The sequence below is a fragment of the Erpetoichthys calabaricus genome, chromosome 12, assembly GCF_900747795.2.
Source record: "Erpetoichthys calabaricus chromosome 12, fErpCal1.3, whole genome shotgun sequence".
Lineage (NCBI taxonomy): Eukaryota > Metazoa > Chordata > Cladistia > Polypteriformes > Polypteridae > Erpetoichthys > Erpetoichthys calabaricus.
The window spans coordinates 149,219,457-149,231,924 of NC_041405.2; the positions used below are offsets into that span (position 1 = coordinate 149,219,457).

Consider the following 12,468-nt stretch of genomic DNA (forward strand, 5'->3'; position numbering starts at 1 on the left):
TCCAGCGGCGCTTAGTTTCATTGTCAGAAGGCTTAGAAAAAGCAGCACGTTTAGGAGCCATCGTGGGGCTTAGATAAAGGTTCCCAGAAAACGCACGCATAGTGAGCGTAAGCGTGTATGAGAAAAAATCGCGATAGAGTGAAGCCGTGAAAGTCGAAGCGTGATATAACGAGGGATCACTGTACTAGCTGAGTTACCTGGCATTGCCTGGATTAGACAGTGGAAAGGTAAAAAAAATAGTTATAGTTACAAGTTATCTATTCCATCCATCTGTTTTCTGCTGCTTATCTGGGTCTGGGTCATGGAGGCAGCGGTCTGAGCAAAGATGCCCAGGTGCCCCTTTTCCCTGCCAAGTCTTTGAACTCCCCCAGGGGGGATACTGAGGCGTTCCTAGACCAACTGAAAGATCTAATCTCTCCAGTATGTCCTGAGTCTGCCCTGAGGTCTACTTCTGGTTATACATGCATGAAACACCTCCCAAGGGAGGCATCTGAGGAGGCATCCTAATCAGATGCCCCAAACAAAAACAACAACGGCATTTATTTCAAAAGCATGTTTTCATACAAATGGTGTCGCTCAAAGTGCTTTACAAGACGAAGAAAGAAAAGTTTATATGAAACAGAAATAAAATTAGGCAATACAAGTAATACTAGGGTGTTTTACAGACCCACATTGTATTGAAAAAACTCATAAACTTCAAAAGACTTTGTTGGACAGTTATCTTATCCAAAGATCTTGAGTATACATTGTTCTTCTGTCATGCTTAATGAATCTTAGCCTTAGGTCTATTAATTTTGTACATTTTAAGATGTCTCACTTAAAGGTTTTCCAATGTTGTTACTTGTCCTAGTGTGTATATAAACACAGGGAACTCCAGTTTCTGTATTACTGTACATCTCGCCTGAAGAAGGGGCCTGAGTTGCCTCGAAAACTTGCATATTGTAATCTTTTTTAGGTGTTCTTTTACTTGATTTCTCACACAAAGAATAAAGTAAGGTCAGATGTCCAGAAGGACAGAAAAAAACACCAAAAAAAAAAACCACCAGATGGGCGAGAAAAAAAAAATCTTCAGGGGAAAAACAAAATCTGCAAACCACCTCAACTGGGTCATTTTGATGTGGAGGAGTAGGGCTATGAGTACTATGAGCTACTCACCATATCTCTAAGGTAGAGCCCAGATACCCTGTGAGGAAGCTCATATCTGACACTTGTATCCATGGTCTAGTTATTTTGGTCACTAGCTAAAGCTTGTAGCCATAGTTGAGGGCAAGAATACAGATTGACTGGAAAATCAAGAGTTTTTCCATTGTGTTCAGGTCTCTCTTCACCAGTACTGAACTGTTAAAGTGTCCACATGACTGCAGACGCTGCTGTGATCAGCCTGTCCATGTCCTTCTCCCTTTTTCCCCCCTCACTCATGAACAAGGCCCCAAGATACTTAAACTCATCCGCTTGAGGCAGCACCTCATCCCCACCGTGATGAAGGCACTTTACCCTGTTCCAGCTGAGGACCATAACCTCAGACTTCCCGGCCACTGCAAACCTCCCAAGTGTGTGTCTGAGGTCACAACCTAATGAAGCAAACAGGACCACATCAGATGCAAAAAGCAGAGATGTGCTCCTTGAGGGCACCTAATCAAACTGAACACCATTCGCTCCTTGGTTGTGCTTAGATATTCTGCTCATGAAAAGAAAGAATTGGTGACAGGGCAACCTTGGCAGAGCCCCAGACATTCTGGGAAAGAGCTTGACTAACTACCGGTAAAGCTTACCAAGCTTTTGCTGTAGTTGTTATATAATACCAAACTTTTTTACACTTAAACCTGTTACATTTAGTACACAACTACTGTTAGTATTGGAAGGTGTGTTTATGTGCAATATTTTTCATTTTCTTTTAGCAGCAAAGAACCCCAAATAGCTTTGGTGAAAATACGGCCCCACTTCATAAAAAAGTAGTCGGGGAAATCCTTGATTAAAGAAAAAGTTAATGGGTGGGAATCAAACCCGGATATCTTAGAAGAAAGACAGGCATGGTAACCATTACACTACCATCCAAAGAATAAACTAACAAAGCAGAAATTATACTTTAGGGATACAGACATTTTTTATTTTCTAGATCCCAATGTGTTATTGTGATTTGGCTTTAGAGCTGTTCTAAAATTACAGTCATTGAGTTGTTAAAATAAAACAACTGTCCAAAGAAATATTACTGGCAATTATCTGAATCAGAATCAAATGTTTTTGTATTACTTAAATGTATATTTTTATTTAATGTACAGGAAGTTAACGTGATAGCTTTGGAGCTTCTTTTTACAGAAAACAACATCACATACAAATAACATAAGTAAACAACATACATTATAAACAGTTGCAGAATAGTGCGGTTATAAAGGAGATGTGCAAATGGAAGTGAACACATTTATCTGTGTAGTGTGTATGCACAAACATGCACATACATACACAAACACACACACTCCCGTCCTTATGTCAGGTCAGGTTGGAGAGCCTGCAGTGGTACAGCGCGTTGCCACACTCGCCACATGATGAAGCAGCTCAAGATCCTGGTTGGCAACCCCCCAGGCAAACACACAGTCCAGTCCAACCCTCAGGAAATGAGCCTCTATCTGCTACAGCCAGGTGTTTCGTAGGTGTCCTCTTGGTCTGGTCTAGCCACTCAGGTCGTCAACAACGACGAACCTGCAAGATGGATTACCCTCGGGAACACTGACGTCACACTTCCCCCACCCCTCCGCCCGCAGCCTCTGTCTCAGATTAACTCAAATAAATCAATCCTGCAAGTGAACTATGATACTTAGCGCAATGAGAGAAGTCACAAAATCAACCGGAATGTTCAAGCAAATTATAGAAAAAAAAACCAGTCGAAATCCATTAAGTAGTTCTCTTGTGAAAAGCAGACGGACAGACAGACGTTGGATATTTTATGTATATTAAGATATAGATGTGTGTATGTATATATATATATATATATATATATATATATATATATATATATATATACAGTGGAACCTCGAGATACGATCACCTCTGTATACGAGAAATTCAAAATACGAGGAAAGTATGAGCGAAAAATTCAGATCTAAATACGAGCATTGGCTCACATAACGAGCCACGAGCCAGGCTGTGGGTATAGCTCGCGGCTTAGGGAGGGGGCGTGGTAGCTGTAGCGAGCCTCAGGGCGATCTGCGGTGTCTGCGTTTCTCACCTAAGTGCACAGGTGGGAAACTGCCCACATCCATGATTTGTCCTGTGGCTGATGGGCTGGGCAGGGTTGCCACCCGTCCTTTAAAATACGGAATCGTCCCGTATTTGAGAATGAAATTGCGCGTCCCGTTTTGAATCAATACGTATGCGTCCCTTATTTTTTTGTATTAAAAGTGGTAACCCTAGCAGCTGCCATGTCTTCCCCGCATATATAGAGAAGCGCGAGCCGGTTAAGGGGGAGAAGAAGTAAAAGAAAAGAGAGGAGAAGAGAGAGAACGGAGGTTGCAGGAGGAGGCAGGAATCCGCAGCAGTAGGAAGTCGGTGCGAGAGAGCGAGCGAGTACAGGATCGCGTGTAGCTGAACAGGCGAGCCAAACAGCTGAAGCAGGACGGTGTAGAGAAGGTCAGCTGCATTAAGTGTCTCGCCTGTTGCAGAGCCCGCATGGGAGAAGCAGGTGAGACGCTAACAGAGAAGAAGCACCGGGGATTGTCATCTGTTTTTTGAAGACTGCTTCCTGTTGACGTTTTAACCTCGTGTTAAAGGATTGTTATTCTTGTGTATTTTAAACCTCCACTTCACAACTGTTTTAAGGATTATTTATTTAAAGATTTATTGAATGCTCTACTGCACTTTGGACACCTGTTTTGATTCTTTTAATAATCAGTTATATTATTTACCAATGTTATTTATTAAAGGTAGACTACAGTATATATAATTTATCAGTGTTATTTGTTAGGAAAATTGATTTTTATGTTAATATATTTGGGATGCGGAACGGATTAACTGGATTTCCATTATTTTCAATGGGGACGTTTGTTCTAGATACGAGAAATTCGCTATACAAGCTCAGTGCTGGAACGAATTAAACTCGTATCTAGAGGTTCCACTGTATAATATATATATAGAGAGAGAGAGATATAGATATGTGTGTGTGTATATATATATATATATATATATATATATATATATATATATATATATATATATATATATATTAGTGTGGGATATGGCCGGCCGTTCATCCCGGCCAATACCCCCAGGCCGCCGGTGGAGCCCTTCTTGCAACATAGAGGTGCCCTGAGTTCCAGCAGGGCATCATGGACAGTGGAGTTTTACATCACAGCCCTGCTGGATACCATAGGGGCCTCCAGGGGACACTGCAGGAAGGAGCAGGAACTTGTATTTTCCCTATAACCCGGAAGTACGTCTTAATCACAGCGACAGAGGAAATGACGTACTTCCGGGATGAAGAAGTAGCGTTTTCACCTGACCCGGAAGTGCTGGAAAGTCACATGGACAGAAGCACTTCCGGGTCAAGGACTATAAAGTACTGAGAGAGATCCCAGATGGGCGAGCTGAGTCGGGAGGAAGGGTGGCAACGCGTCTGAGAGTGGAGGATTGATTATTGATTAGTGTATTGTGTTTATTTATGAGTATTGTGGAGTGGAGGGTGCTTGATGCACTGTATTGTACCAATAAAAATTCATATTGGACTTTTATCTGGTGTCTGGCGTCTGATCCGAGGGTTCAAGGGAGCGATAGTGCCCCCTATCTGTCACAATAGATATAGATATATATAGATAGATATGAAATATAAAGCAAATGCACTCCTGGCTCAAGTATACTGGATATGCAAAATATCCAAAATATTTAAGATATGTTCATATATACTATAAATTATATTTTTTATGGTGCAGTTAGCTTATAATGTGGAAAGCACCTATTGTGGTGGTCATGTCGGTCTATATAAACAAAACTAGGCTTTTAGTGGACCAAGTTTGTTGAAATTTGGCACACTAATTGTTCAAAGAAATTTGTCTGCGCAGTTGCATTTTTTTTAGAAATATCGCCAATAGGCACACGGTTTACATTTTTGAAATTTCAAAATAGTCCATTGAAAAACACTGATGAATTCATCTTTCATAACACAGAAAACAAAAAAAACCCGATCTAAATCAGTTAAGTAGTTCTGTCATGAAAAGCAGATGCACAGATAGACAGATGTTGGGTTTTATATATAGAGGGATAAGGGACTTGAGCATCTGCAGATTTTCGTATCTGCGGGGGATTCTGGAATCCAACCCCTGTAGATATGGAGGGCCATCTGCAAGTAGTTTTCCTTCCATATGCCTAAGCCGTGCAGGTTAAGTTGTTTGGTGGCTCTAAATTGGCCCGGTGTTAATGTTGGTATATAAGTGCCTGTGCCCTGCAATGGGCTGGTGCTCCATCTAGGGTTCAAGCTTATTACTATCTGCACACTACACAATGAACATCTTATTTACATGTCTCACCCAGACTGTTATCAGTAGTATAAAGAGCTTAGTACATGCAAGTTAAGAATTTTGCAGTACTCGGTACACATGACAATAATGATCATATCACCAACACCATATAAGATATTCAAAGAGCGTACATTAGGTGTAATCAAGCAGTAGTCAGTATGAGACTGCCTTGCTGCCTGCCTTGTTTCCATACTATAGGTTCCAACAACCATGCAGCTCCTAATTGGAATAAGGAGGCTTAGAAAATTATCTTTTTAAAAGTTTGACAGGCTGAAAATATTGTTCCGTTGCAAATATTGTATTTTTTTTTTTTACTTCATTCATCTTGCTTTCTTTTGTATTTATTTGTTTCAGAAGCAAGTGTCACTCTTTTGGCTCCTGCTGTTGTAACCTTACAAAATGGTAGTTCACAGAATATAACTATCCAGCCAAGGTAAGCAAAAGATAATAAACTCCTGGGGCCTCATGCTTAACACCATGCATAGAATTCACACTATAACATGATGTAAGCACAAAAGCCGAAATGTTCTTATGCACAGAAAAATCTAGATGCAGGAATCTGTGCGTTCGCCAACTTCCGCGTTCTTCCGCTACATAAATCCCGCTCAACGTGGAAATAAATGCACGTGCACGCGCTTGCTGTCCCGTCCCAACTCCTCCCAGAATTACACCTCTTTGAATATGCAAATCAATATAAATAGCCCTTAAGCCCAGCGTTCTGTGAAAAGGCAATAGCAAAAGTACGAGGAAAAATAGAATAATTTCAGCGAATACCAAATGGAGGCAAAGAAAAACGTACTATTTGTTGGTTTAAACAGTTATATAAGCAACAAAAGGAAGTTGATCGAGCGACATTGTCGGAGAAACTCGAAAGCTCAAGTTCACAAAGTCGCACAGTGCCCGAAGTAAAAAAGTTGTCACATATCAAAGTCGGCGTGAGAAGGCGTCTCGTAGCCCACCGTCTGAGTGTCATATGAAAGCTTATTAGGGTACAGTGGAAAAAAAAAGGCACACAGTGGGGGGGGGGGGGGGGGAAGCACGAAATGTCAACTGTAATCTCGAAATTTCCACTTTAATCACATAGTTTATTTTGTCATTAATGTAGAACATCATAAACTTCATCTTAAAATCGTTTAATTTACTAGTTTCTCAAATCCCTTCGTAACTAAAGTAGCATGTTAAATGCTTTGTTGTGTATTTGATCTTATATGTGCTCTATGTGCCTGAATCACTACGTGCTCTTCCTCCGACAGAACACAGAATCCATTACATTCGTAATATTACAGCTCTCTGAATAATTAAAATACTGAGAAGTATAAGTGATTTCATTTTCATGATGATATGAGTTTAAAGCATGTTATTAAACATGGGAACATGGTGGCGCAGTGATTGTTCATGTCTTACAGCAAGATGCTTGCTGCGCCATGTGCGACCTTCAATGAAATGCTTTATTACAGAAGTACTGTCTTTTTCAAACGTACTAACCCCCAATTCCTGTCCTTACTTTTCTTTCTCCAAATACCCAATCGCCACACAATCAGCTCTGTAATAGACGTTAAGCGATCTGTGAGCTTAGAACGCCGATTCTTCAAACCTTTTAAGGAACATCGAAATATCTTCGTAATGTTTAATTATTCTATCCATCTATCCTTCCAGTGTTGCGCCAGCCACAGCATGAATACAGCGTGAGGCAGGAACAAACTGTAAACGAAGCTGAAGCTCGCTAGCACTGTGGCACCGTGTAGTTAAAGTTTTATCTGTATAATATAATCAACATATTTTGCTGCATTTCATCTTTAAAATGATATCGTCATCGTATGTAAATACGCGTTTTATAAACTGGCTCAGGCTGTGCAGTATTATAACTGTATCATAAGTACAATTACCTCACGGTAACTTGCATGTACAAACAGTTCTACAAGGAGCACTTGATGGACTGATTGAGTGCGCGCATAGTTCTTGGGATGAAACGGTTTGTGAACCGCGAGGTCCGAACAGGAACGGCTGTGAAGCGTTGGTCGGATGAGAGCAGTTCAAATAGTGAATGGCTGAGGCAGCGAGTGCTTGATGCTGTATACTGATAATTCTCTTTCCAATCGCAGTAGATCTGTGATACAGTGATAGAAATACTCCGAGTGGTGCAGTGCGAGTAATATGGAAAAAGATGACCTGCTGTGGCAACACCTAATGGGAGCAGCTGACAGAAGAAGAAGAAGGTGCAGTGAGAGTAACAACGCTAAAGCAGTTATGGTATTTAGAATAGTTTGACCATTCTGTGGACCATTATATTGTTACAGGTTAATTACAATCAGATGCATTAAATTTATGAACGATATGCGGTTAATTTCAGTGTATTTGATAAAGCCGCCGTCGTGGATGTGGATCTAAGAAAGGGTAACCACACAGGAACAGTAGCAGTGCTTTGACGCTGGGTGCCGCCAGTCTGCAAAACCGAGCGGAGAACTTGCGTACGACAGGGTATGAGGTATCATGGAAAAGTATGTGGCTTTACACCAAGTGTAGGTTTTATACATCGCGATTTGAACGTGGAAACGTTCTTACGCAACCTTTCTGTGCGTACGCACCATTTATATGTGAGGCCCCTGGATTTCTGAGTCTTTACTCACATTCTACACAACTCAGGTCTTACAAATGTGCAGCTATCAAAGAGAATGCTTGCATTCATGAGTATATTCTGTCTTTCTTGCATTTTAATATCTGTAGTTGGCCACTGGTTGCATGGTGTCTGGGAGTGGTGCTGGTAAATCACAGATTGAGGATGATCAATTTTTACAGTCATTTTGGAGTCACATAGAAAGGCAGAGAGAAACTGCTTTATCAGTTGTCTTCTGTTATTTAATAAATTAAAATCAAGCTAGAGGTTTGATGAATTTTACGGAATACAAAATCTTACACAGAAATGCAACTTTTGTATTTAAAATAATTGGAGGTTTTCCATCATTTGCAGGCCACTTTGGACTGTTATTTATTCATATATCTGATAGGTTAAAATATATTGTGTGTGTAACACTCTTTCTTCTTTTCTGACCTTGCGTTATTGTTTGTCTTTCCAATGCTCCCACAGTGTACCAGTCAGTGTGACAACAGTGATCACATTAAGTGTCACCTTTTCTTCAAAGAACACCAGCATTGTGAAACTGCCTGCTCAGGTAGGTGTTTAAAGCACAAAAATATTTTCCTTGAAATGGTACCTTCCTCTCGTTGAGCATTCCTTATATTTTGCTTTCTAATATTGTAATGTAAACAAGCAAACAATGGTCATATATATTCTTAAACAATTTGCAATTTACTTTGTAGTACTAGGATGTTGTAGTGTGTTAACTATTATGAATGTAGTGAGAAGTAAAGCAAATTGACACTTTTTATTGGCTAACTAGAAAGATTACAATATGTCAGCTTTTGAGGCAACTTCGGCCCCTTCTTCAGGCAAGATGTAATACAGAAACTGGAGTTCTTCTTCTTCTTCATCTTTCGGTTGCTCCCGTTAGGGGTTGCCACAGTGGATCATCTTCTTCCATATCTTTCTGTCCTCTGTGTCTTGCTCTGTTACACCCATCACCTGCTTGTCCTCTCTCACCACATCCATAAACCTTCTCTTAGGCCTTCCTCTTTTTCTCTTGCCTGGCAGCTCTATCCTTAGCATCCTTCTCCCAATATACCCAGCATCTCTCTTCTGCACATGTCCAAACCAACGCAATCTCGCCTCTCTGACTTTGTCTCCCAACCGTCCAGCTTGAGCTGACCCTCTAATGTCTTCATTTCTAATCCTATCCATCCTCGTCACATTCAGTGCAAATCTTAGCACCTTTACCTCTGCTACCTCCAGCTCTGTCTCCTGCTTTCTGGTCAGTGCCACCGTCTCCAACCCATATAACACAGCTGGTCTCACTACCATCCTGTAGACCTTCCCTTTCACTCTTGCTGATACCCGTCTGTCACAAATCACTCCTGACACTCTTCTCTGCCCATTCCACTCTACCGACACTCTCTTTTTCACGTCTCTTCCACAATCCCCATTACTCTGTACTGTTGATCCCAAATATTTAAACTCATCCACCTTCACCAGCTCTACTCCCTGCATCCTCACCATTCCACTGACCTCCCTCTCATTCACACACATGTATTCTGTCTTCTTCCTACGGACCTTCATTTCTCTCCTCTCTAGAACATATCTCTACTTCTCCAGGGTCTCCACAACCTGCTCCCTACTATCGCTACAGATCACAATGTCATCAGCAAACATCATAGTCCACAGGGACTCCTGTCTAATCTCGTCTGTCAACCTGTCCATCACCATTGCAAATAAGAAAGGGCTCAGAGCCGATCCTTGATGTAATCCCACCTCCACCTTGAATGCATCCGTCACTCCTACCGCATACCTCACCACTGTCACACTTCCCTCGTACATATCCTGTACAACTCTTACATACTTCTCTGCCACTCCCGACTTCCACAGCTCCTCTCTTGTCACCCTGTCATATGCTTTCTCCAGGTCCACAAAGACGCAATGCAACTCCTTCTGGCCTTCTGTAAACTTCTCCATCAACATCCTCAGAGCAAACATTGCATCTGTGGTGCTCTTTCTTGGCATAAAACCATACTGCTGCTCACTAATCATCACCTCACTTCTTAACTGTGCTTCCACTACTCTTTCCCATAACTTCATGCTGTGGCTCATCAATTTTATTCCCCTGTAGTTACTGCAGTCCTGCACATCCCCCTTATTCTTAAATATCGGCACCATTACACTTCTTCTCCACTCCTCAGGCATCCTCTCACTTTCCGTCCTGCACATCCCCCTTATTCTTAAATATCGGCACCAGTACACTTCTCCACTCCTCAGGCATCCTCTCACTTTCCGTCCTGCACAACCCCCTTATTCTTAAATATCGGCACCAGTACACTTCTTCTCCACTCCTCAGGCATCCTCTCACTTTCCAAGATTCCATTAAACAATCTGGTTAAAAACTCCACTACCATCTCTCCTAAACACCACCATGCTTCCACAGGTATGTCATCTGGACCAACGCCCTTTCCATTCTTCATCCTCTTTATAGCTGTCCTTACTTCCTCCTTGCTAATCCGTTGCACTTCCTGATTCACTATCTCCACATCATCTAACCTCTTCTCTCTCTCGTTCTCTTCTTTAATCAGCCTCTCAAAGTACTCTTTCCATCTGCTCAACACACTCTCCTCGCTTGTGAGTATATTTCCATGTTTATCCTTTGTCACCCTAACCTGCTGCACATCTTTCCCAGCTCAGTCCCTCTGTCTAGCCCACCGGTCCTTTTCTCCCTCCTTGGTGTTCAACCTCTCATACAACTCATCATACGTCTTTTCTTTATCCTTCACCACCTCTCTCTTCACCTTGTGCCTTATCTCCTTGTACTCTTATCTACTTTCTGCATCTCTCTGACTATCCCACTTCTTCTTTGCCATCCTCTTCCGCTGTATACTCTCCTGTATTTCCTCATTCCACCACCAGGTTTCCTTTTCCTCCTTCCTCTTTCCAGATGTCACACCAAGCACCCTTCTTGCTGTCACCCTTACTACATCTGCTGTAGTTTCCCAGCTGTCTGCTAACTCTTCACTGCCACCCAGTGCCTGTCTCACCTCCTCCCTAAACACAGCCTTGCAGTCTTCCATTTTCAACTTCCACCATTTGATCCTTGGCTCTGCCCTCACTCTCTTCCTCATCTTGATCTCCAATGTCATCGTACAGACCACCATCCTATGCTGCCTAACTACACTTTCTCCTGCCACAGAAACTGGAGTTCCCTGCGTTTATATAGACACCAGGACTGAGACAGCATTGGAAAAATTTTTAAGTGAGACATCTTGGATGTAAAAAAATAATAGACCTCTTCAGGCTAAGATTCATTTAGCAAGAGCGGAAAGCAATGTCTAGTCAAGAGTCTTTTGAAGTTTCTGATGCGTTTTTCCATAGAATGTGGATGTGTAATCCGGTGGTCTGGGTCAGTCTGAGGGATGCAAACAATCCTCATATCTGGCCATAAAACTCTTGTCTCGATTTTAACCATATTTACATCTTGCCTGAAAAAGGGGCCTGAGTTGCCTCGAAAGTTCGCATATTGTAATCTTTTTAGTTAATCAATGAAAGGTGTCATTTTGCTTGACTTCTCACTACACTTTACTTTGTGAAATTTGTTCTATGGACAAACAGCATTTAGGTTTTGATAAAAGGAAGCAGTGAAACAGGATCATATGTGGCCAGTCTTGTATGGTATTGTTGTAGGTCCGATTATTAGCAATTTTAGTAACAAACTCTGCCCTTTTAACAGACATCCATACTTGCACCTCATCCTTGATCTGCCATGCATTTGAAATTTTGCAATGCAATTTATATTGTTTTATGTTTAGTTTTTCTCATTTCCATTTTGGCTAATTCCATTCAAAGTATACTACTACATGATGCAATATGAAAACTTGTGTGCATGTTACTCTCATCTTTTACATGAAATATTCAATGAAGCTATGATATGGAAAAAGATGATCCACTGTGGCAACCCCTAACAGGAGCAGCCGAAAGAAGAAGAAGAAAATTCAATGAAGTTATGAATGATACTTTTTAACCACTACACTTAAGACATTTGTCCTGTGGTGGGCTGGCGCCCTGCCCGGGGTTTGTTTCCTGCTTTGCGCCCTGTGTTGGCTGGGATTGGCTCCAGCAGACCCCCCGTGACCCTGTAGTTAGGATATAGCGGGTTGGATAATGGATGGATGGACTTAAGACATTGCATTACATTTTACTTATTTGGTTGATGCTTTTATCCAAGGTTATTACCACATTTGTGATGCAATACATTCTTTTTTTTTCATTTGGAGCACAGGCAGGTGAAGTGATCACCTCACGATTACAAAGTGTCATTAAAGGGATTTGAACCCATAGCCTCAGAGTTTGAAGTCCAGCGCCTTGACCACT

General features: G+C 41.5%; 2 protein-coding genes across 2 annotated transcripts in view; both read left to right on the top strand.

Annotated features, from left to right (window-relative positions):
- Positions 1 to 12,468, top strand: part of LOC127529870 (uncharacterized) — a 64,360-nt gene that overhangs the window by 15,137 nt on the left and 36,755 nt on the right. The gene's annotated exons all lie outside the window — the stretch shown is intronic.
- The window catches only part of ctns (cystinosin, lysosomal cystine transporter), a 48,220-nt gene that overhangs the window by 3,795 nt on the left and 31,957 nt on the right, over positions 1 to 12,468 (top strand). Inside the window, exons 3-4 of the mRNA XM_051935017.1 lie at positions 5,859 to 5,937; positions 8,590 to 8,674. Of these exons, the coding sequence (XP_051790977.1) occupies positions 5,859 to 5,937; positions 8,590 to 8,674 (164 nt within the window). The remainder of the gene's footprint in view (positions 1 to 5,858; positions 5,938 to 8,589; positions 8,675 to 12,468) is intronic.